Source organism: Mastomys coucha, unplaced genomic scaffold, assembly GCF_008632895.1.
Source record: "Mastomys coucha isolate ucsf_1 unplaced genomic scaffold, UCSF_Mcou_1 pScaffold20, whole genome shotgun sequence".
NCBI lineage: Eukaryota > Metazoa > Chordata > Mammalia > Rodentia > Muridae > Mastomys > Mastomys coucha.
In genome coordinates, this window is record NW_022196903.1 from 13,779,504 (window position 1) to 13,805,286 (window position 25,783).

The 25,783-nt window shown below is 36.0% G+C and overlaps 1 protein-coding gene across 4 annotated transcripts in view; it reads left to right on the top strand.

The window, feature by feature from the left end:
* Cftr (CF transmembrane conductance regulator) overlaps nucleotides 1–25,783 on the top strand; it is a 156,162-nt gene that overhangs the window by 20,741 nt on the left and 109,638 nt on the right. For all 4 annotated transcript variants that reach the window (XR_004121891.1, XM_031381240.1, XM_031381242.1 and 1 more), the window contains exons 3-4: nucleotides 7,414–7,524; nucleotides 15,612–15,720. Coding sequence is in view for 3 of the 4 variants with exons in the window: in XM_031381240.1 (XP_031237100.1) it covers nucleotides 7,414–7,524; nucleotides 15,612–15,720 (220 nt within the window). In the remaining variant the exon portion in view is untranslated. The remainder of the gene's footprint in view (nucleotides 1–7,413; nucleotides 7,525–15,611; nucleotides 15,721–25,783) is intronic.

The following is a 25,783-nucleotide window of genomic DNA, read 5'->3' on the forward strand; positions in this document are numbered from 1 at the left end:
CTCCCCTTCACTCCCTCCTCCCCTTCACTCCCTCCTCCCCTTCACTCCCTCCTCCCCTTCACTCTCTTCTCCCCTTTTCTTCCTGGTTTATGTTTAGATGTATCTCAAGAAATGGGTAAATTTACTTTATTATTTAAACTCTGGGCTCATTTTGCCACAAAGTTACAAACTAGTTTCCATATGGAAGCTAGAATACTTATAACCCTTAGGCCTTTAAATGATTTTTCTTAGAATTTGTGAACATTTTGTTGAATAGCAAGTAATTAGTTGTCCAGATCTTCTGAAATGCACTGACTGTATTAATTGTATTTTAGCCATCTAAACCAGAATAAATATAATTCTCTTTGAAAATGAGAGCTCCTTGAATAATTAGCTCTCAAACACAAAAGTGGCTAAGCATTAGCAGTTATTTATAGTATTCATAAAGTCCATCATGCTGATCTAGTGGTCAGTGCTTATACAAACAGCAATATGATGGAGAAGTAGCAAATTCAGTGCCAAATTCCTCAGAGAATCATTGGAGAGACAATGATCATCTGACATCATTACTGTAGCTTTAGATTGATTTTATTAATTTTCATTTGATAATTTCATATATACATATAATGTGTGTTGATCAAATTTACCCATTCCTTCCCTTCTAGTATTTTCTCTGTCATTTCACCACCATTCCTCTCATATTCACGTGTTGATTTTTAAACCTACTGAGTCCATGTAGTGCTGCTCATGAGTGCATGAGACAAGGGCCATCTACTTTGACATGAGTCTCTCAGATCCAAGATCCTTGAACAGAACTGCCGCTCCCTCTGTCAACAGCCAGCATATGCCAGTATCATCTCAGCTCATGTCATGACTTCATAACCACATCTGCCTTCATGCTGGGAATGTGCCTGGCTTCATATTGTGCAGGTCTTAAGTTAGATTGAATTCTTAAAGCCTGCTTGTTTTATCTAGAGCTTCTATAAGCTGAGTGTCTATTTTCTAAAATTTTTTAAAAACTATGTATGGCTATAAAATAACTTTAAAGCTAAGCCAATAAAACAATTGTGACATTCAAAATGCTATTTACAAGTTACTAAAAACTCTTTATAGAGGTTATTTAACTTTTAGCATTAAATTCCTCCTTCTCTTCCTCATAACCATTTAGCAACATACCTAAAGAGAAGCAATAGGGTAGAGCTCTGCTACAGCCGACTCAAATGACCCCTTTCTCTGCCTGACTACAATTCTCTGACTGGGTAGGACTGTATGGACAATGGGAGGTATTTTGAATTTATAGTAAATTTATAAGGGTGATAAGAAAATTTCTAGTGTTTAGATAACATTCATTGATTTCCTTTGACTTATTTTATATTAAAAAAAAGGTCATGAGTGTGGGCTAAAGTCAATTGTAATAGAAATGATACAACTGGTTGTAACAATATTTAATTCATTTGACTAGTTTAATAAAAAAGCAATATTAAATACTGTGGAAGTATGATTTTTCTGTGCAAATAATGATTGAGTTTGAAAATATTTGAGATACGACCTTAATACCAAGTTTTAGCAGATGAAAATGTCAGGTGACTCTGCTAGGTGTAGCTAAATGCCAGTTGGAAAACTGGTTATTGTCTTTAAATGTATGACTTTTATGAGGAAAGGTTTTGAAAAGAAACAAACATTTAATAATCATTATAATTTGCAGGTTTTTAATAGGAGCTTAAATGTTTCTGTTAAAGAGCTTTGACTCCTCATTTGGTTCATAGGTCACTATAAACAGGCTAAAAGCCTGGTGTCCATGACTGCATTTTGCATCTGTATTCTTGTCTGGATTTTTCTTTAACTTTGGGTTGAACTCTTTATTTGTATGTAGGTTTTATGTCACTTGTACAGTATTTGTCTCAAAAATGATACCTAATCTATCACATCTTTTATGACTAGATGCACAAAGAGAGAGAAATCTTACTGTCTCCCTCTATAGCATCTTTCTCTAGACTCCCAAGATGCCCTTGCATTTCTTCCATGATTGCCATAGCCTGTAGTCACTCTGTATTCCAAGAGAGCGGAATTGCACCTACAGACCACTATGCATGAGAATCATGCCACGTGCAGGAGCAGTCTTTCTTGGGAAATGGCTTGTCCCCACAAATGATAATGACTTCTTCGAACTGAATTATGGAACAAAACCTGAGACCAGATGATGACAATTTTACCAAACCTTTTAATGATGCACATCTACTATCTCTGATTCTATGGTTGTTTTATTTAAGCCTAAACTTTTATCAGTGTCCTGAGATGGACTCAGTGGGAGGTGCAGAACCCTTTTTCTGTTCTTCACTATGTCCCACTTAGATTAAATATTTCTTTTCTGTCCTTTGTCACTGCTCATCTTCTTAAGTGGCATATTTGGACAGGTGGCTAAGCCTTGTCTGGCAACCCTGGAGCAGGGACTTCCGCCCTCAATCTCTGGCAACAAATCATTTCATTATTAGAAATAAGATGTCATCCTATAAAAAAATTAGAGTTTTCCCAAAGAAATAGAATGAACTAAACTAGAGTAGGTTTTATATGTGCTTTTTTTTAGAAACTAAAATAGTAGCATTTTTCATAATAAAGCCTGAAGCTTCCTGTGGTTAAGTGAACAGAACAGTATCTGAGATACTAGGGTTTTTCCGTGAATGTTAGTAAACTCTAAAAACTACACATGAGAGTCTGCAAACTCACAGTTGATTAGCTAGTTTCTGTTAGAAATAGTCAGAATTTTAGAAACCATTATACTTTTGAGGACTACCAATTTATAAGTCCATAGAACATATATAGTGGCTGGTTATGAATCAAGATGCATAAGTGATTTGGATATGAGGTGAAGAGCTATCAGGGGCAATGGGAAGACAGAAAAGGAAATCTTCAATGTATTGCTTCCTGTTGTTCCAAGTTAAACCACTCAGACTCATGAAATACCTTACTGACTATATATTATTTTCTAATGGGAGAAATGCTGAGGTTAAAATCCTGGCTTGAATATTATTGAATTTACACAAGTCCATTGAATATACTTAGAATCACTGAAAAGAAAGAATGGCTTGAATTTCACATTAGTATTGCAAAGTACCTGAAACTTGAATGTCTGATTTTTTTAGTTTTGCTTTATTATTTCTTAGACTGGCCTGCAGTTGACTGGGAGAACTCATTGGTAGGAGACATTTGGCTTGATTTATTGGTTTAATCTCAGGATATAAAATCTTTCTCTAAGGTGACTCTTTGGTGATTGCAGACAGCTAATAGATTTTAGTTTTTCAAATTCATTTTAGACTTATAATGTATATGATGAGTGTTTTGCCTGTGTGTAAATATGTGTACTGCATGTGTACCTGGAGCCCTCAGAGGTCAGAAAAAAGCATCAGATCCCCTGGACCTGGAGTCCCAGATATTGTGAGTCACCATGTGGGGGCTGAGAAGCAAACTCTGGTCCTCTGTAAGAGCAGCAAATGCTCTAAACCACTGATCACCCCTCCTGTCCCTATATTTTACTTTTTATATTTTACATTGAACCTGTTTCAATTTGGGAACATAAATGGAGGTTGACTGTACTGTAACTGCCAAGAAGTGATGCTAATTATGAATAAAATACAGATGGTAAGATGTATGATGTTTGAGTATATTATACTACTGAATTCATTTTGCCTTCAATAGTTCTCTTGTTAAAACTAGATGTCTCTGTATAACATAATATCTTAAAATTCTGAGATAACAAAGGATGGTTTTTATAAAAGCATCTCACACATTGTGTTACTGTGAACTGTGCTGGAAGCTCATTTATGGGAATGGCCACTATATCTTATACATGAGCCAAAAGAATCAGAGTTATATTTTTCAAGGGGATAAAATGGTTTCAAATTTACCACTAAATGCCTTTTGAAGCATGGTATTGGAGGACAGTAAAATTCTGTTTGCTTAAAAAGTGATGTGACATTTTAATATTTTCAAATATATTGAGAGCACAAGGATTTTTAGTAGGTGGAAAACATTTTTTAACTGCGTTCTAACGATCATCATTCTTCCTGTCCCATCCCATCCGCCATCTGAAATTTCGAATCTCTGCCAGTAGGGATCAACACACTTGAGTTTTTCAAGCTGAATTGAATTGTGAACTAGCTGCTAAACATAGCCACTGTTAAATATCAAATTATAGAACTTAAATTGCAGTATGGTAAACAAAGGTTCAAATGGTGATCACTTTGCATTTATGTTGTACCTTGCTATTATGGTATTGAGGTCATTTGTGTTCATTGTCTCTGAAGAGGTGGACATGATAATATTTTATGCAGGTCAGTGATCTTCCCAGTTCTCATCTATAGTAGCTGGAAGTTGGTCATGAAGTTGAAGTTTATAAGAGTCCTTATAAAGCAGTGCATGCTGACGTCATGAGTTAGTTTTGCTTTGTTTTCTGGAAAAGGGCTTATTATTTGACTGCAGATCACACCCGTTCCTACTGCCTATTAGTTTTCACTTCCCTTACTTTTAGTCCAATTTTGTGTCTTATTTTAATACAACTCACTCTACTTACTTTTCAAAAGCTGAACATGGTTAAATGAATTCAAAAGAATGTGAAGAAACCTTTGATGTTAGTAATTTAGAAACGTTTTACACCTCTGAGTACCATTTCCTAATCCTGGTAATAAAGCAACACCCCTTTTTGTCCTGTTTGCTTAACAGAAATTTCAAATGCAAATAATAATGTGCTAATGGTTGTGAAACTTCTTTGGCAATTGCTAAATAGATACTTTAAAAAAAATTGTAGTAAACTCTTGCTTCAAGTTTATGGAGGATAATAGCCTAAATCACAGCATCCCACATTGCTATTTCCCTTTTACCTCCTATACTAACTGCCAGCTACTTTTCAGTGTCATTTTCCTTTGTGAGATTCTGGGGCAATGAGTACCTAGCTGTACTGCCTTTCCTTAGATGATACCACTAGAGGCACTGCACCATTGTGGCACCATTTTCCTCATGCATCCAAACCACTTTCATGAATATTCACTATTTTATTTTTTCCCTCTGACAAGAATGACCAGTGAATCACAGTGAACTGTGAAGACATCTAGTTTACCTTTGTGAAAGAGGCTCTCATCAAAATGTAAGCTTGCAAGTTAAAGGGAGAAAGTGACACACTAACCCATAGTCAATCACTCATGTCTTAGCAAGGAGTGGATAATGAGTTACTTAGTCTAAAGGATGGACCTAAATTTAGATCAGTCTTAAAGGCAACTATCAGAGCAATTAAGGACATAGGGCTGGTCCTAGTGATCAAACCAGGGACTAAAGTAATGTAAAGAATATGGACCCTTATATGGGAGGGATGAGGGTAATCATGAAGGCCATGTGGAACATTTTGCCCCAGAACAGTATCAAAATGTTGACATTTGGCAAGACATTTCCTTGCTCTCACATGACTTTGACAGAGTATGTTTTCCTGTTACATGTTTATCCTGCTTCTTGGATGCTGACTTTTGGTGGTTGCATGCAAATTTCCTTTTTTACATCCTTAAAAAGTCTCAATAACAGTACATCTTAGACATCTCTCAGGCACAAAAAGAGGTGCTGAGGGAGAAACCAGTTTTGTAAACCACTAAATCCAGATGAATTTCTTCCTTATGCGAATACACAGAATTTGACTTGCAGTGATCACACATGCCTTTAATACCAGCACTCCAGAGGCAGAGACAGATGGATCCCAATGAGTTCAAGGTCAGCATGGTCTACAGAGTGAGTTCCAGGACAGCCAGGGCTACACAGAGAACTGTCTCAAAACAACAAACATAAAATTTAAGCTGAGAAATATCTCATTCTTTTGAATTTATTTTAGAATTTTCTCTTGATATACAATTGCTTTTTTTATAATTTTCCTTTTCTCTGCCTGTCTTCCTTTCATATTTTTCAAGCTTCCTCATATACATATCTATTTTATATACATAATATACATATATATACATATATATGTGTATATTAATATTTATATTAAAAGGCTGACCTTAAACTCACTATATACACAGGATAGCCTCTAAAATCACTTTCTTTTGCCTCAGCCTCCCCAGTTCTGGGACTATAGGCATGTGCCACTATGTCTGGCTTGCTGTCAAAATGTTTTTAATTGAAAATTAGTATTGTGGTGGTCTGAATAAGAGTGACCTCCAAAGGCTCCTATATATTTGAATACTTGTTCACCAGTTGGTGAAGCTGTTTGGGAAAGATTAAGAGGTGTGGCCTTGTTGGAGGAGGTGTCATTAGGGACAGCTTTGAGGTGTGTGTATGTGTGTGTGTGTATGTTTGTGTATGTGTGTGTGTGAGTATGTATGTGTGTGTATGTGTGTGTGTGAGTGTGTATGTGTGTATGTGTGTGTATTTGTGTATGTGTGTATGTGTGTATATGTTTGTGTATGTGTGTGTATGTGTGTGAGTATGTATGTGTGTGTGTGTTAGAATTTCTGATTTCTGTCATTGTGAAGGTTATCCTGCCTTTTGCCATAGTAGTTAAAAACAGCATGTTTGAGCAAATAGGGCTACTCTTCTTATTTCTTCCATCAGTGTCTCTAGTTTTATCATAGATTATGTATTAAATTCCTAATAAATATCTACAGTGTAAAGAGAACAGTGGTGATGATTCATATTTTCTTGCAATAATATAGTGATAATTCTATCAGCTAACTGGTATAAGCTATTCACTGTTTATATTCACTTTTTAAAAAAAAAATTAATTTTTAAAAAAAATTTATTTTTTAACACTTTTTTACAGTCCAGTCTTCATCTCCCTCCCAGTCTTCTCACTGACCACTCCGCATCCCCTACCTTCCCCACCAACCCCAACTGCCCATGTCTCCAAGAGAATGTCCGCATCCCCCACGCCCCACCCCACTCTCGCCTCACCAGACCTCCCCACTCCCTGGGGCCTCAAGTCTCTGGAGACTGCTGGTCTTCCCATCGGGCCCACCCTCCTCCTTAGCTTCTTCTAGCTTTTCCCCAATTCAACCACAGCTGGGGCCCCAGCTTCCATGGATTGGGTGCTAGTATCTGCATATGACTGTTTCAGGTGCTTGTTGGGTCTCTCTTAGGGCAGCCCTCTTAAGCTCCTGTCTGCAAGCATACCGCAGCATCAGTAATAGTGCCATAGCTAATTACTTGCCGAATTGCCCTAGGCTACATTTGGGAAAGACTACACTGTAATAGATTTCTTGTCTATTCAGACTGAAGCAATGGCATCAGTTTAGAGGTGTTGGTGCTTATGTGGGTATATCAACTAAGATATGAATTATTGTATTTATGTAAGTTGTCTTATTTCACTTTCATCTTTTTGTGTGCATACAGTTGATATAAGAATCATGTCTACATTGGAGACCTAATCAAGTGAATAAATCTATCTGCCCTCTTCTCTTTCAGCTGGACCACACCAATTTTGAGGAAAGGGTACAGACACCACTTGGAGTTGTCAGACATATACCAAGCCCCTTCTGCTGACTCAGCTGACAACTTGTCTGAAAAACTAGAAAGGTATGATCTTATCAATGACCTTATTGGCAAAAGAAAGATGTTTTTCATGTCTTTTAAAGAACAGAAAGCTGGAATATTAGAGGTTCCATTTAAAAATGGTGCATCCAAATAAAATCATCTTATACTCTTGCTGAATCTTGATCAACTCAAGAATTAAGCAGTAAAACAATAAATGAAAGATAATCACTTTCTTAAGAAATGGTCTCTTTTACAAAAATAAATGATGCATAGTCTGAGAATTTCTGTCTTTAAAAAATGTAGGAAAAAGTAAGATTTGGAAAGAATAAAATGACATCATTGTGTAGCAAATTATTTATATTTGTTCCCAAAATGTTTGTGGCAGTAGGGATGGATGGAATGTATGCTTTTTTACTGTTTGTCAATCTTTTTTTTTTTTTTTTTTTTTTTTGGTTTCAGTATTTGTTTTCTTTTCTTTTTTGTTTCAGTATTTTTTTCTTTTTTTATTAGATATTTTCTTTGTTTACATTTCAAATGATATCTCCTTTCCTGGTTTCCCCTCTGTAAAAAAACAAACCCTGTTCCCTCCTCCCTCCCCGTGCTCACCAACCCACCCTCTCCTGCTTACTGGCCCTGGCATTCCCCTACACCAGGGCATAGAGCCTTCACAGGACCAAGGGCCTCTCCTCCCATTGATGACCAACTAGGCCATCCACTGCTATACATATGCTGCTGGAGCCATGAGTCCACACATGTGTACTCTTTGGTTGGTGGTTTAGTCCCTGGGAGCTCTGAGGGTACTAGTTAGTTCATATTGTTGTTTGTTAACAATGAGGTGCATTCTTAACCTTGGTCTTTTGAGACAAGATCTCATTATTTAGTCCAGGATAACCCTAAACTCACTATATACCCAGGATGGCTTCAAAACCTCTTCCTTTTTGTGTTAGCCTCCTAAGACTATAGGCATATACCACCAAGTCTGGCTTGCTTTGAAAATATTTATAAATTGAAGATGTTTATAATGATGGTGGTCTGAGTGAGAATGGCCCCTATAAGCTTATATAGTGAGTACTGAGTTGGAGAGGCTGTTTGGGAAGAATTGGGAAGTCTGGCCTTTAAGGTTTCAAAAGCCCATGCTATTCCCAATTAGCTCTCTCTGTCTTATGGTTACATCTCAAGATGTGAGCTCTCAGCTGCCCCAGGACCATACCTGCCTGCTGCTAAACTCCCCACCATGATGGTCATGAACTCACCCTCTGAAAGTGTAAGCTCCCAAGAGACTATTTCTTCTGTAAGTTGTCTGAGTCATGGTGCCTTGGCACAGTAGTGTAAAAGTAATTAAAACAATTAATCAAAATACATAAGCCAGTTAGATATTCTTAAAAATACTGGTTTGTTATGATTATTATAAAGTAGGAGTAGTTTAGCTTGCAGATATTAAAACAAAATATATTTGGATTTTTGAGATGGGAAGATATAGAATATATTTTTCTCTCTAATTTTGGCTTATTATGTTGATAATTTTATGTCAAGTCCATCTTTGATTCCATTCTACTCAGTGTCTATCTGATCCTCCCTGCCCTTTTCCCTCCCATGTTCCATGTGCTTCTTAAAAAACACACTTATTCCAGTTACAGCTACCATATGTGGATGGTATAGGACCATCTATTTGGTCGTTGGTGACCTCTCCAGCTGCATCTCTATTAATTACCAATAGCTCCTCAGGTAGTAGTGGGACTTCATAAGCCCCTTCCATCCATGCTGAAATTTTGTTTGACATGGTTGTGTACAGGTCTTGTACATGCAGTTATAGCTATTATGAGTTTATATGTGCAACAGTGTTGTCATGTTCAGCACATTCTGACAGCACATACTATATTTCTGCATGTATCCAATAACTCTAGCTCTTAAACTCATCCCACATCCACTGCCACAATGATTCCTGAGCAGATAAGTGTCTCATTTAGAGCTGAGAACTCCACAGTCATGTCCTCCACTGACCAGCTGTGGACCTAAAAATTAATTGTTATCTACTGCAAAAAGTGGCTTATCTGATGAAGGCTGAGACATGCAGAAATCTATAAATATAGATAACTTAGGCAGTGGGTTAATACTATGTCTATTTAGCAGAATAATAGTATTAGGTTCTCTCCTAGGGCTATGATATAGCCCGGTTAATGGTACCAAGCATAACTTTTATCTTGTGAAGTGGGCCTTCAATCCAATCAGAAAAAGGTTGATTATGTAAGTTGATATTCATATCTCTTAGTGTCCTACTCATGGGTATGTCTTTCCAAAGCCAGTCTTCATTATGGATGGCAGCATTTATATGTAAGCCTGTTACTTTTTTCCTCTGGTCACATACATAGAATTTTCAGCACTATGACCACCAGCCACTATGAGTGAAGCTTCCTTTTTGCTACCTGATTGATTTTTTTTTTTTTTTTTTTTTTTTTTTTTTTTTTTTTTTTTTTTTTTTTTTTTTTTTTTTTTTTACATCTCAAGTATCCAATTACTTCAGCAGTAGAGTCTTTCCATCAAACTCTGGAAGCTTACCAAGAACATTGGCAATATGTAGCCTGTAATATTTGGGGGTTTATGGGACCCCAGTAACCAAAACCTCTAGAGAGATAATCACTGGCTGGCACTGGGATTTTATTTTTTTATTAATTTACTTTATATCCTGATCATAGCTTCCCCTTCCTCTTCTCCTCCCACCTCCCGCTCATCTTACCTTTCTGCCATCCTCCCGTCCACCCTTTCTCTTCAAAAAAGACTCAGAAAAAGAGAAGCCTTTAACTGGTATCACCCTGCCTTGGCATATCAAGTTGCAGTGGGAGGAGGCACATCTTGTATTATGGCTAGGCAAGGCAGCCCAGTTATGGGAAAGAGATCCATAGGATTCTACAGAGCCAGAGGCAGCCCTGCTCCTGCTGTACAGCTGTTACCAAGGTGTGGAGGGCCTAGGTCTGTCCCATGATCCCATGTATACTCTTTGTTTGGTGGGTCAGTCTTTGTGGGCTCCTAGGGGCTCAGATTAGTTGATTCTGTTTATTTATTATGGTATGTTTGACCTCTCTGTCTCCTTCAATCTCTGTCCCCTTCTTCCATAGAATTCCCCAAGCTCCGCCTAAGTTTGGCAAGGCACTGGGATTTTTATTTGCTAAGCTATGGTGTCTAAGAGAGATATTACCCTAGTGTTCTTAGGGTAACTCCATTTAATAGCCTTTTATTTACATATATATGTATATTTACTTACATATACATATTATTTTAGGAAACTTTTACAGTGATAGATTCTCATGGTTGCTTTTGCTAGCATATGCATTTTGTGGTACCATTTGAATTTTAAGTTTATTTTTTTCAATTTCTGTAAAGTATTGTATTGGGTTTTGATTGCACTGAATCTGTAGACTGTCTTGATAGGATGACCATTTTTATATTAATTCTACCAATCAATGAGTGTGGGGAAATATCATCTTCTTGTATTTTCTTAAAATCTTGTTTGGTGTTTTAAAGTTTTCATTTTATAAGTCCTTCAATTCTTTGGTTAGATTTATTCAAAGATAATTTATTTTTAAGCTATTATGAATAGAACTGTTTTTCCTGATTTCTTGTATGGATATTATTTCTGTAGGAAGACTACTAGTTATTTTTTTGTATTAATTTTATACCCTGCTACTTTGCTGAATATGTTCAGCATCTGTAGGAGTTTTCTGATATCTGTGGTATTTTATGCATGGAATCATATAATGTAAAAATAAGAATACTCTGACATACCTTTTCTATTTATGTCTACTTCATTTACTACTTTTGTTTTACTTGTCTAGCTAAGACATCAAGCACTATATTGAACAGTAGTGAAGTGGATAGGGTGAACATCCATATCTTCCTAATTTTGGTAGAAATGCTTCAAATTTTCTCCATTTATCATAATGTTGGCTGCAAGCTTGTATATGCCCCTTATTGTGTGAAATGTGTTACCCCCATACCCCTAGATTCTCAAGGACCTTAATCATGAAGGAGGTGAAATTTGTCAAAGACACACACACACACACACACACACACACACACACACACACACACATCTAAGGAGATATTCATGTAGTTTTAGTCTCTAGAGCCTATTTGTTTGGTGTATTGCTTTTATTGATTTATGTTTGCTGAATACTCCCTGCACCTCTAGAATGAAGGTGATTTCATCATCATAGGTGATATATTTTATATGTTCTTGAATATGGTTTACAAGTATTTTAAGAGAATTTTTACATACGTGTCCATTAGAAAGACTGGTCTACCATCCTCACTTTTTTTTGTTGGGTGTTTGTCTGATCTTGGTATCAGGTAAAAAATAATTTGGAAATTTTTCTTCCTTTTCTGTTTTATCAAACAATTTAAGAACTATTGGTGTTAATTCTTTAAGGACTACTATTGTTAATTCTTTGAAGGTCTAGTAGAATTCTGAATTCTGTGCTGCATCCATCTGGCTGTGTGTGTATGTGTGTGTGTGTGTGTGTGTGTGTGTGTGTGTGTGTGTGTGTATGTGTGCATGTCTGTGTGTTTTTGTGTCTGTGTATGTGTGTGTGTTCATACAGAGATTTTTAATTACTGCTTTCTCATTGACTGTTATTAAGCTGTTTAAATTATTTTCTTCATCTTGATTTAACTTTATAGGTCACATGCATTCACAACTCATCTGCTTCTTTGAGTGTTTGCTGATTAGTGGAATATAGTATTTAAATTGTGTTGATTCTTTGAATCCTCTCTCTGTCTGTTGAAATGACATTTGTTTCATCTCTAATTTTGTCAGTTTGGGGCTTCTCTCTTTTCTAGTATTGGCTAATGATTTGTCAGACTTGTTACTCTTTTCACAGACCCAACTCTTTATTTCCTTGATTCATTGTTTTCTTTTTATGTCATTAATTTCAGTCCTGATATTGAAATATCTCTTCTTATCTATTCTTCTCTGATATTATTTGTTCTTGTTTTTCCAAGGCCTTTGGGTGTACCATTAATTAAATCTCAGTTTTTTTTTTTTAATATTTTTGTCTCTTGCTACAGTAAACTTCCTTCTTCAAACTGCCTTCATGTGTCCCATAGGTTTTGGGATCCTGTATTTTTATTTTCATTCAGGTCTTAGGATTTAAGTTTTTTCTTTGACCCAGTTTTCATTCAGTCATGGGCTGATTAGTTTCCAAAAGTTCATATACTTTCTCTTGTTGTTGATATCCATCTTTACTCCATTATGTCACATGGAATGCAAAGTGCCCTAACATGTAGTTGGTTTTGGAGAGAGTTCTCTGGGTTAATGCGAAGAATGTGTGTTCTTTAATATTTGGGTGGGGTGTTCTGTAGATATCTGTTAGGTCCACTTGATCTGTGAGATGACCTGTCTGTTGGTGACACTGAGTTTTGAAGCCACATTTTTCCCCCTGAAACTGGGTACACTTGCGTTTTGTACATATATAGCAATATCTAAATGTAATATCCTCTATATGGATTTTTTCAATAAGTTACCTAATAACAAGGATGATACCTACTTTGGTTTTACTTATATAGCTACTCTTCTGAGTAGTTTTGGTTTGAAGCTTATCTTGTTAGATATTACAATAGGTATACTAATTGTTTCTTAGTTCCATTTGCTTAGAATACCTTTTTCTATCCTATTACCCTACACTGAGCTGGTATCTGATGTTGATGGTGATGTATGCTTCTTAGAGGCAGCAAAAAGATGGATCCCAGTTTCAAATCCAAGCTGGTAGTCTGCATCTTTCTACTGAGGAGTTGAGACACTTCTGAAAGGTGTATATTACTGTCTGCTGTGTTGTTTTGTGCTATCTTTTGAGACCTTTGTGGTAAACTGTTATGGAATTACTTATCCTCTGACTTATTGTGAAGCCTGTTTATCTTGTTTTCAGGCCCTAGTATTTCTTCCAGTATCCTTTTTAGAGCCAGCTCAGTACCTGTAAATTCCTTTAATTTCTTTTTATCATGGTAAGTTTTTATTTCTCTTTAAATTTTAATAGATAATTTTTGCTGAATATAACACTGTGGCTTTACAATCATGATCTTTTGGAACTTTTGGATCTTTTGGGATATCCCTTTTTCAGCCTTTCTGGCTTAGAAGAAGCAATGATTGGGAAGTGAGGTGGGGATTATGGAAGGAGTAAGAGGAAAGGGACTTTGACTGGGCTGGAGGGAGGAAAGAGGGCAATCTGCTAGGCTTCAAGATGTTCACAGTAAATAAAGATTTTTTGAAGAGAACTTTCTGCTAAATTTTCAGGTGCTATTCTGATGGGCCCTGCCATTAGAAGAGACTTGACCTCTCTTTTGTTTCAATCTCTTTCTCCGTTTTGCACTTTTAATGTTTTAACCATAACATGTTCTGAGGATGGAAGTCTCTTTTGTGGTTTTGTCTTTCTGGTGTTCTGTGAGCCCTCTTGTATCTAGAAGGATATCTCTTTTTCTAGGTTTGGCATTTTTTTCCTATGGTTTTATTAGTAACTTGTTGAGGAAACATGGTTTCTTGTTTTTTCATGTTTATTTTATTTCTATTTATAAAGCCTTCACTATGGAGTTTCAAAGGTTTCCCATATTTTGGTCACATTTTTAAAATTTTTAAAATTCCCTGCTGACTTTTACTGAGTGACACAATTCCAATATGTTGTCTTCAGCCCTCATCCTCTGTTTTCTATAGGAGTCTACTGATTAGACTTCGCACGAAGATTTTTACTTGGATTATTGATGTTTTTCATTTCAAGAATCATTTTAGTTTGAAATTTGTCCCCAAAATTCCCTTAATTGAAGGTTATTATTCTACCTTGTGTTGATGTCTTATTTATTTATTTATTTATTTATTTATTTATTTATTTATTTATTTATTTATATGAGTATATTGTAGCTATCTTCAGACACACCAAAAGAGGGCTTCAGATCCCACTACAGATGGTTGGGAGCTACCATGTAGGTGCTGGCAATTGAACTTAGGACCTTTGGAAGAGCAATCAGTGCTCTTAACCACTGAGCCATCTCTCCAGCCTTGTTTTGCTCTATTTTCAAAGACTTAGACACCATTAAATGAATGCAGTAGTTGGATATGAAGTTTAATAATGGTTCTTTCATGCTTTTTCTTTAAAACTCCAGTAAGCTTTTCTTATTTTCAATCACAAGTTGTTTCCCTGATGTCTCCCCTTTCATTAGCATGTCTGTTGGTATCGTCACTGTTCAGGTCTCTTTTAGGCAACCAGATTGTTGAGGTATTATGGGTATAGCTTCCCTATCATTTTTAGGAGACATATCTCACAGCAGATTTTCTGGCCTTCTGGCTCTTACAGTGTGCATCAGCCCCTTCTTTCAAGATCCTCACTCCCAGACAAAGAACTGTACACAACTGAGAGAGAAATTACTTTTTCTAGTGGTGAGCTCCCTAATCAGTTATCCAATGCCAAGGAGACATCCCTGAAGTCTTATAGATACAGGCAGCACTAAAGGTACTCAGCAGGTTGTATTTATGTATGTATATATGGGTAAATATTTTAATAAAAGACAAAGAGGCTATGAATTTGAGAAAGAATGTAGAAAAGGGACAGGGGAGGGGCTGAAGGGAAGAGACATAGGAAGAGATAGGTAGACAATGAAAGGGAAAATGATTTAAATTTTATTAATTAAAATTAAAAATATATTCAAAACAAAAAATTCATCTGAGGTTTTAATTTGTTTTTGAAAGCTGCAAATTGTGAAGTCTTCGACAGTTAAGAATACATAAATGTCATGAGATAACAGGAAAAAAGCTTAAAATATCTATTATTTGCATCTTATTCTGAGCACAAGTGCATTCTCAGTGTTATACATTATTTGCTCACCCCTGTCATTGCTACTAAGAAACCTAGCATACAAAACTCAGGATTTTCATAAAATGAAACTGTACAGAGTGATTTCATGGATGACCATTAGATTATGCTAAACATCTATTGGGCAGTTGGTACTGGGGCGACGTCACAAGGTTTTGTCTCTTACATCATGGTAGTGAATCTCCTTGATACTCATGGGACAGAAAGTATGAAGGGAAATAGAGCAGCTCAGATATTTGCACCTGCAGCCCACTGGTTTCATTTTCTTGTTCTTTGCAGAGAATGGGACAGAGAACAAGCTTCAAAAAAGAATCCCCAGCTTTTCCACGCCCTTCGGCGATGCTTTTTCTGGAAATTCTCCTTCTATGGAATCTTGTTATACCTAGGGGTAAGAATCTCACTTGCAAATATAGTGTCGTGTATTATAAGATATAATCATTAGTTTTGTGATTACAGAAAGATGAGGGCAATCTTTTAAACAAATATTTTTGTTTTTGTTTATTGTTTTGTTTTTGTTTTCTTTTTTTTAATTTTATAAAATTGTGTTACAAGTCTAACACAAATGACCGAAAACTCTAGCAAAGATAAGTGAAAATTCCTAAAATGTAGGTCTCAATTGATAATTCAAAATTAAAATGGGTCTAGAAAAGCAAATTACTTGTTTCAAAATTATGTTCATTTATGAATCCAGATTATAATGCCTTAACAGTATATGAAATTACTGGCACCTTTACTTTTCTGTATTAAAAAAGAGGATGTTAGAAGGCAATCTCATGACAAGAGTCACACTCCAGTCAGTGATATGGAGGAATGTTTTTGATATCTTGGATATATAGAGAGATTTATTGAATTATATGGAGGAATGTTTATGATATTTTGAAAACACATATATAGATATACTGAATTGTTTACAAAAGATGGCAAAAATTTAAAATGAGGCAGTGAGGTGCACTTAGAAGGTATTTTGTCAGCAGCCTATGTCTCCATCCTTCTGAGGAGAATAACCGCCTGAAAACCTAGGCTTTTATTTTTTTTTTCGTTTAAATAATACTTTATTTATAGAAACAAGCAATGGGGTGGATTTGGCCTATGCACCATAGACACAGGTATATTGTTATCTATGGTAGATTAAAGATACGACTTAAGCATGACATACATACTTCTCAGTATATTTTTGACTTTTTTTTATTAGATATTTTCTTTATTTACATGTCATATTATTTCTCCTTTCCCAGTTTCCCCTTCAAAAAACAAACAAACAGAGAACAAACCCTGTTGCCTCCCCCCCCCATGCCTGCCACCCCACCCTCTCCCACTTTCTGGCCCTGGCATTTCCCTACACTGGGGCACAGAACCTTCACAGGGCCAAGGGCCTCTCCTCCCATTGATGATCGACTTTGCAATCCTCTACTATACACATGCTGCCAGAACAATCAGACCCCTCCATGTGCAGTCCTTGGTTGGTGGTTGAGACCCTGGGAGCTCTGAGGGTACTAGTTAGTTCATATTGTTGTTCGTCCAGGGGCTACAAACCCTTCAGCTCCTTTGGTCCTTTCTCTAGCTCCTTCATTGGGGACCCTGTACTCAGTCCAATGGATGGCTGTGAGCCTCTACATCTGTATTAGTCAGGTACTGTCAGAGCCTCTCAGGAGACAGCTATATCAGGCTAGCTTGTCCTTCCTTCAGTCTTTGCTCCATAGTTAGGCTTTATGGTGTTTAAGGACTTTGGATGTTCCCCATATGCACTTAAAAGTGGTTGTTGTTTTCTGTGTCATGTGAGCATCACTTTGAAAGCATGGTCATAGCTTGTAAAAGGGGGTAACAAACAGAAAATGTGTGAGTCTGCTGTCACAACTCAGCACAATACAGCCTTGGGGTGTTATGTTCCATTTGGATTGACTTGCATTGTATTTCTTCAGGTCTTTATCCTCAGCTTGCAGGGCTTTGGTTTCTTTGTGAGTAAATCCATGCATATTGTAATATCACAATTTCCATATAGATTCATATATTATATTCACATAAAATAAATAATTTGTTATATATTATAGATCTGTTGTTTAATGGTAGATCTATACATCTATGTATGAAAGACAAGACTATAAAAAGATAATATAATTTCATCTAGTAAAATATGCTTTATAAAATACATATATAGACACATAGAGATATAACCAGAAGAATGAGTTATCTTTTAAAGATATCTTTGAGGTCATTTTTATCAATGAGTACACCCATGGCATTTGAAGATATTTTCAGTCAAGATCTCCTTGTGAGTAGACATTAAAGATGGGGAGATGCAGTAAATATGAAAAAGTATTAAAACCTTTCAAGATTAAAAATAGCTAAAAAATCTCAAAGCCATTCACAGTGTGTTAATTATCAATGGATGAGTGATTAGAAGTACTTCTGAGATACTCTGAGAGCTGGGATGTATCTCTGGACCCATCATAGCATTTGGAGCCAAAGATTAAGTTTCTGCTAATACCCAGTCAAGTGGGTAAGGAAGGTCCTGATGGGAGAGAGTAGGTGAATATGAGAAGGCACCAGGAAGAAAATGAGCAGGACATAGTGTAGTGATGTTGAAGGGGCTCTTTTATCCCCTCTTCTCCCTACACAATGTTTCACTGAGACCATACAGTTCAATGTTGTAAAACTGTTGAAATCTAGATCCCATTTATTTAGGTAAGTACAATTTCCTAAAGCTTTTATTTATTTATATTTAAGTTTTATTTTAAAAGATTTATTTGACATATATAAGTTGTCATAAAATACACAGTGTATATTTCAATATATGTATACAATTTTTCATTATCAAATGAGGGTAATTAACATACAGATCACTCATTAAATTACTATTTCTTTGTGGTGAGAAGAGTAAAATCTACTCCAGGCTGATTTGAACTATAATCACCCTAGGAGAGCATGTTCCTTGTGTCTGAATTTGTCACTGATAACAGAGCTTTCCCAGCATCCTGTCTCTACTACCCTTACTAGCCTTTGCTATCTTAACTCCTCTTCCAGTTCACAGTGAAAATGGGAGAAAGTTTAGCCATTTTAATAAGCTTCTACTGTGTCAAATAACCAATGCCAATGCTTTACTAATGTGTGTTCTTTCTAGCAGTTTCTTCTTCCTGTTAAATAAACAAAGATTACTGAAACAGATATAACACTTGTATAGATAAAGGTAGAGGGACGTACATTCAGAATGTGTTAATATTCTTGGTCTCTGTATATCATGATAATTGTGACATAACAATTATTTAGTTGGTTTCAGTACTGATGGACAAAAGCACTATAAATATGCCTTCAACTGTGAATGGTTAAGAAAAAGGAAATACCATCACAAAGGACCTTATTTCTACAACAGTGATGCAATTTTAAAATCTTGTTAGCTATGGTACATCTCTGTTAACTATGGACTTGTTTTTCTTTATCTGACACAGCAGCCAGAAATAACATGGTCTTTAATATTTAAGACTTCCAGCACAGAAGAGCAACAGGCTGCTGAAAACTTAAGTAGGAGAGTCAATTAAGGATAATCTAAGGAAGCTAAGTAGAGGAATCTGTAAGCATATCACTGACAGACTGCAGTCATCAGAGAGAACTTTTTTTCTGTAGAATTCACAGGTATACACTCAGAAGTACTTTTGATTCTATGTTTCCATCACTGCATATAGGTATCACTAGTTCAGCTTAAATCAGGACTTTTTGTTAAAGTCCCAGAAAGCTAAAGGACATAAAGAAAGCCTGGTTCTCACAATGCCACAGTTCTTATATTCTCCAGACTGTTATAAAAGAGGATCTGTCTCTCATATTTAGACAATGTCAGGCTCTTGAATCCAAGCCTCCTGCTCCTGAAGCAAGAGTGTTTGGGGTAATTCTGCTCAGGCGTGGGCTCTGCCTAGGGCACTTTATCTTCATACGTCCCCTCAGTATGAATGCTCTCAGCAAAGCCTAGAGGCCTGATATCTAGGATTCACTTCTCATCTCTGTCCCATCCCTGGGAACACCCATAGCTGGCTGCTTCTCTGGATGCAGCTACATTCACCTGAACTCTCCATAAGCTTGCTGCAGCTCAAGTGTTTGTTTATTCTCCTTGTAGATACTGCACCCCTATCACTAACAGATACGCTTCCCATAGAAAAGGCCTTCCCTAGATCTTGTAACCAGAACACTGAAGTCCATGGCATCCTTTTGGAAAAGGAAAGAATTTTTACTCATCTTTACGGTATCTAACTCCAGATAATTTGATATTTCTTCCTCCTTTTTCTATGGGAATATTTGCCTAATGAAAGGGAGGGAGAACATTCATCTATATAGTGTTCCGCTGTTCTCTTAATGTATTGTGAATGTCTTTCTATGCCATTAGATGTTCTCCACCTGATTAGTAAATCTTCTATTTGTACTGTAGTTCATGGAATAAGTTCCAAATTATTTTAAATTATTTCAACTTTATGGTTAGTGAAACTAGTCCTTCAATATAAATCCAGTTAGATAAAAAACTAAATCTTGCTACAACTTCTAGACTTGTATACAAATATAGCTAGAAATATTAATTTTTCTAGTACTATAGTGGAAAGTTGAATCTTTATCATCAATTGATGTTATCATCATCTTTGAATGCCATATTTCTAGAATAGAAGAATACATTATTTGCCAGCATTATTTTTGGTTCTTAATAAGCTTAAAATGCCTTTTATAGTCATTATGCATTTAAAGTTGTGTGTATGTGTGTGTGTGCATTCATGTGTATGTATGAAAATTGTCCTTTCATTCTATTTCTATTTTATTATGTTTCTCTGTTTAGAATATTTTCCTTAGACTTTTATGGACCTTATAAATTTATTCTAGTAATTTTAACTTATTTTTGAGATAGGGTCCTACCATGTAACCCTGGTTGTCCTAGTTTATTCAGAATTTACAGTGTAGCCTATGCAGTTTGGAAATCACAGAAAACTAAGCGCTTCTGGCCCCTGAGCACTGGACCAAAGGCATGAGGCACCATATGTGGACAAGTTTTTATTTTTTAGTTATTATAATTTTAATTGCTGCATATCTGTGTAATCTTTTTTGTTTTGTTTTTATGCTTCTATTCAGAGGTATATAAAACTCAAGTATTATGCAAGGTGCAGATATCGTTGGCTTTATTTTAATTTTTTTGTCTCTAGATTTACTCATTTTTAGGTATATATGTGTACTTGCACGTCTATATTTTTTCCAGATGTGTACATGTACCACAGAGGCCAAATGAGGTCACTGTGTTCCCTGGGACTTGATTTACAGACAGTTGTAAGCTACTTTATGTGGGTGCTGGGAACCAGTCTCCAAAGTCAAGTCCTTTAGAAAAACCAAGTCCTCTTAACCGTGAAGCCATTTCCCTAGCCCTCATTTATGCGTTATTATATCATGTTTTACACTTACATAGCTATGCTACTTAGAATTTACCTTCTCCATTGAATTAAGTGCCATGCATTATAAGTTAAATTATTATATATATTTGGACTTTTCTCTGGAATTTCCAGATAAATCAGTATACTTTCTTTGACCTGTGACATGTATGCATGTATGGTTTAATATTCAGTAGCTTAAATTTTCATATTGTTTTTATTCTTCAAATGGTTTTAATTATAATTTATTCCTAAATGAAATTCAGAATAATTTAATTTATTGATTTTTACAAATAATTATTGCTTAAGTATACTCGTTAAGATACCATAACAGTTGTGACAATATAAATAGATAGCCAGTATCCTGGTACAATTTTATTTATTTTTTAAAATATTCTTGAAATTTTTATGTGACTACATTAATCCTATAAAGTAGATTAGGTGAAACATAATCTTTGCAATATTTAGATTTTTAAATTTAGTTAGTTTTTTAAATGTACTTAATAGTTTCTGGAATCAATCACATGTTAGTACAGGTGCTTTTTGCTTTTTATATAATTCATAGCTATCATTTTTCTTATTAAATTACCTTAGCTAGACATTTCAGGAAAGTGTTAAGTGGTTATAGTAGTCAGGTTTTCTCTGCTTTCCCTCCAACATGTGTGTTTACAGCTGTCCCTGATTCTGGAGGGACTCTTCTTAGGGTAACAAGCAATGTTTCCATTCAGGTTTGGGGGAACTTTAACCAGGCACAGATATTGTTTATCAAATTAGTTATTTCACTGTTACTGTGATATTCACAGCTTGTTCAATAGTATATTGGCATCCTGTTAGTTGATTTCTTGGAATAGCCGGCCCTAATATTCTAAATGTAAAGATATATAAAATGTGCTTACAACACATGAAGATTATCACCTTCATGTTGATACTTAGTTGCTGCACAAGACATAGCAAGAAACTCTTAAACCTCACATGCTAGCTAGGTAAGCACTCCTGACCTAAATCCCCAGGCCTGCAACATGTGCCCCCCCTTTTAAGTATAAAGATAAAGTTCATATAATTTAGCTGCGAGCCTAAGTCTGCCCTTTTATTTTTGTCTGAACTTTTCTCTATGGTCTGAATATCCACTCAACACAGACTTATCTGTCTGTCTCTAGAAACATCTGACTACTTGCCAGGTACAATGGAAAGTCCTTTAGCTACTTTCTACATGATCACCTACCCAGATGACACTTTTTTTTTTTTTTTTTTTTTAGTGTGTGTGAAGGAAGTGTATGTAGACCAGCCTGGAATTCATAATCCTCCTTTTTCAGCCTTCCTAGATAGGATTATGGTCATGTGTCAGAACTCCTGGCCCCAGTTGGTCTGAACTCACAGTGTAGGGTTCTATATTTCTCTTAGCAGAAAAAAAACCACCTAATGTCATGGAAAGAAATGGACCAGTACAATTATCTTAGGTATTACTGAGCCTCTGCATAGTACTCCAAGACTCAGATCATGCTTCGAGGGATGGTGTTATAGGAGAGAACCTTCTAGGTACCAGAGCTTGCCAATAAGGAGAACTGTCCAAACAATAGAAGTGACTGAGGTGACACAGAGTAAATATACTGAAATAAGAATAATAAGGAAGAGGCCATGAGCTTGTGAGGGAGTCAGATGGGACATGGATGGAGTTGGAAGAGAGGGAGAGAGTGGAGAAGTGTGTGTGTGTGTGTGTGTGTGTGTGAGTGTGTGTGAAGGATTCATGTATGAAATTCTCAAAAATAAATGTAAGCATGGGTATTTGAGTTTTATGATTCTGAAGTTAGTGTTCTTATTGTCTTAAACATTAGTATTAAGCTTATTTTCTAAGGAAAACAATTAAGAAAATTGTGTTTTGGTTTATGCCTGATAAAGTTATTAAAATACTTCATTGCATATTCTTATTTAAAATAGTTTAACATTTTTTTCTCTTGGATACAATTCTATTTGGATTACTATTTCAATGTGGGGAAAAATGAGGGAATTTTTATTTCTGAAAATAGTCTGAGCAGCAGAGGATGTCAGCTCACATGGAGCAGTGCTGAGTTTTGAAAGGAGCTGTGCTTTATAGATTAAGCTCGGTATCAGTTACCATTGTTTTTTATTTCCACACTTAAAAAAATGTCATGTGGATCTATGAATGGTTCCATTGTAAATATTAGAGAACATGATACATGAAAGAGATTAGGGGAAATGATAGAAGGAGAGAGTCTAGAAGTGCTGGTTTTGTCCTTGAGTGATAAGGTACTATGTGGTAGTGAGATCTGTGCTGTGCTCTACAGACCATCTTGTCAATGACATTTTCCAGTTAAGAAACAAACTGTGTCTTACTGTATGAATATATGCTCCTCCAGAGTAATCCTGTCAGTGTCCTTATGAGATGGCCTGTATTGTTGAAAAGATGAGTACATCCTATTAGCTGAGGCAAGATGAGACCTAACTCATTAGTAGCAATATGTAAAATAGGCATGCCATTCAAGGTAATGAAAGCTATAATTACTGTATTAAGTTGCAATCAAATAATTAAGCAAATAAGTCTAGTATGATAAAGTAGGTTATTGAAAACCATAATGGAGATCTAACATTAGCAAACAGAAGAAAAACATTTAAGCTTATAACTTACAATTTGAAAAAAATCTGTGTTAAAATGAAGTTTTAAAATATACTTATTTTTACTCAGGATGTTCTTTGTAATCTTCCATAATCAAGAATGATTTCTTAGAAATAATTATATATAGTACAATATGATATTCAATATAGTTTCTTACTTGTCTCTGGATATCTCTCACCCTACAAAACAATCAAGATCTTAACAGCTTAAAAATAGAAATGGCACATTATCTCAGTGCAGTAATAGACAAACTGATATATTTGTAAGAAGGCATGTTCGATAATACTTAGAACAAATGAGGTAATTATATGATATGAGTAGGGGATAAATATAAAAATACTTTTAGGTTTTTGAAAAATGACATTATGAGGATCTTTATATGACATTTAAAAATCATATCTATGTCCAGTTCTCTGAGGAACCTTCAGACTGATTTCCAGAGTAGTTGTACCAGCTTGTAATCCTACCAACAATGAAGGAGTGTTCCTCTTTCTCTACATCCTTGCCAGCATCTACTGTCACCTGAGTTTTTGATCTTAGCCATTCTGATTGGTGTGAGGTGGAATCTCAGGACTGTTTTGATTTGCATTTCCCTGATGACTAAGGATGTTACATCCTTAAAGATGAACATTTCTTTAGGTGCTTCTTGATCATTCAAGTTTCTTCAGTTGAGAATTTTTGTTTAGCTCTGTACCCAAATTTTTAAATAGGGTTATTTGTTTGTCTGGAGTCTAATATATTGAGTTCTTTGTATATATTGGATATTAGCCCTCTATTCTATGTAGGATTGGTAAAGATATTTTCCCAATCTGTTGGTTGCCATTTTGTCCTATCAACAGTGTCCTTTGCCTTACAATTTGCTTTGCAATTTTATGAGGTCCCATTTCTCAATTCTCAATCTTAAAGCATAAACCATTGGTGTTCTGTTCAGGAACTTTTCCCCTGTGCCCATGTATTCAAAGCTCTTCCCCACTTTATCTTCTATTAGTTTCAGTGTATCTGGTTTTATGTGGAGGACATAGTATTACCTGAGGACCCAGCTATACCACTCCTGGGCATATACCCAAAAGATGCTCCAACATATAATAAGGACACATGCTCCAATATGTTCATAGCAGCCTTATTTATAATAGCCAGAAGCTGGAAAGAACCCAGATGTCCTTCAACAGAGGAATGGATACAGAAAATATGGTACATTTACACAATGGAGTATTACTCAGCTATTAAGAACAATGAATTCATGAAATTCTTAGGCAAATGGATGGAACTAGAAAATATCATCCTGAGTGAGGTAACCCAATCACAAAAGAACACTCATGGTATGCACTCATTGATAAATGCATTATTAGCCCCAGAGTTCAGAATACCTAAGATACAATTCACAGACCACATGAAGCTCAAGAAGAAGGAAGACCAAAGTGTAGGTGCTTCAGTCCTTCTTAGAAGGGGTAACAAAATAATCACAGGAGCAAATATGGAGCCAAAGTTTGGAGAAGATACTTAAGAAAGGCCATCCAGAGACTGCCCCACTTGGGGATCCATCCCATATACAGTCACACTATTGCAGATGCCAAGAAATGCATGCTGACAGGAGCCTGATATAGCTGTCTCCTGAGAGGTTCTGCCAGAGCCTTGCATGCACAACGGCTCACAGCCAATCATTGAACTGATCACAGGACCCCAAAAGGAGGAGTTAGAGAAAGGACTGAAGGAGCTGAAAGGGTTTGCAACCACATAGGAAGAGCAACAATATGAACCAACCAGAGCTCCCAGAGACTAAACCACCAACCAAAGAGTACACATGGAGGGACCCATGGCTCCAGCTGCATATGTAGCAGAGGATGGCCTTATTGATCATGAGTGGGAGGAGAGGCCCTTGATTCTGGGAAGGCTCAGTGCCTCAGTGAAGGGGAATGCCAGGGCAAGGAGGCAGGAGTGGGTGAGTGGATGGGGCAACATCCTCATAGAAGCAGGAGGAGGGGGATGGGGTAGGGGGCCTCTAGGGGGAGATCGGAATAACATTTGAAATGTAAATAAATACAATTTCCAATAAAAATCATATCTAGGCTATATCACCCTGAATGTGCCTGCTTAGTCTCTAATATAATCCAATATCTAAATATGTTCAAGATATTTAGCTATGTAATAAAAATATGATGCATATGTAAGATGATATACAGCAAGAACTATTTTATATACTTTTTAAAAATCAAGTTTTATTTATTAGATATCAAATAATTGACATATTATATCTAGTTAAGAGGTTAAAAATTCTTTTTGCTACCTGCCTTTTCATTTGGCATAATTCAAATCCAGTTCAAACACAGCATGTAAAAGGAAAGAATTATATCTCATTTTTGTGATTATCTTGGAAGCTTTTTCAAAGGCTTGAATCTTCTTTTATATTCAGAGCTTTGAATGAAGTACTGTAT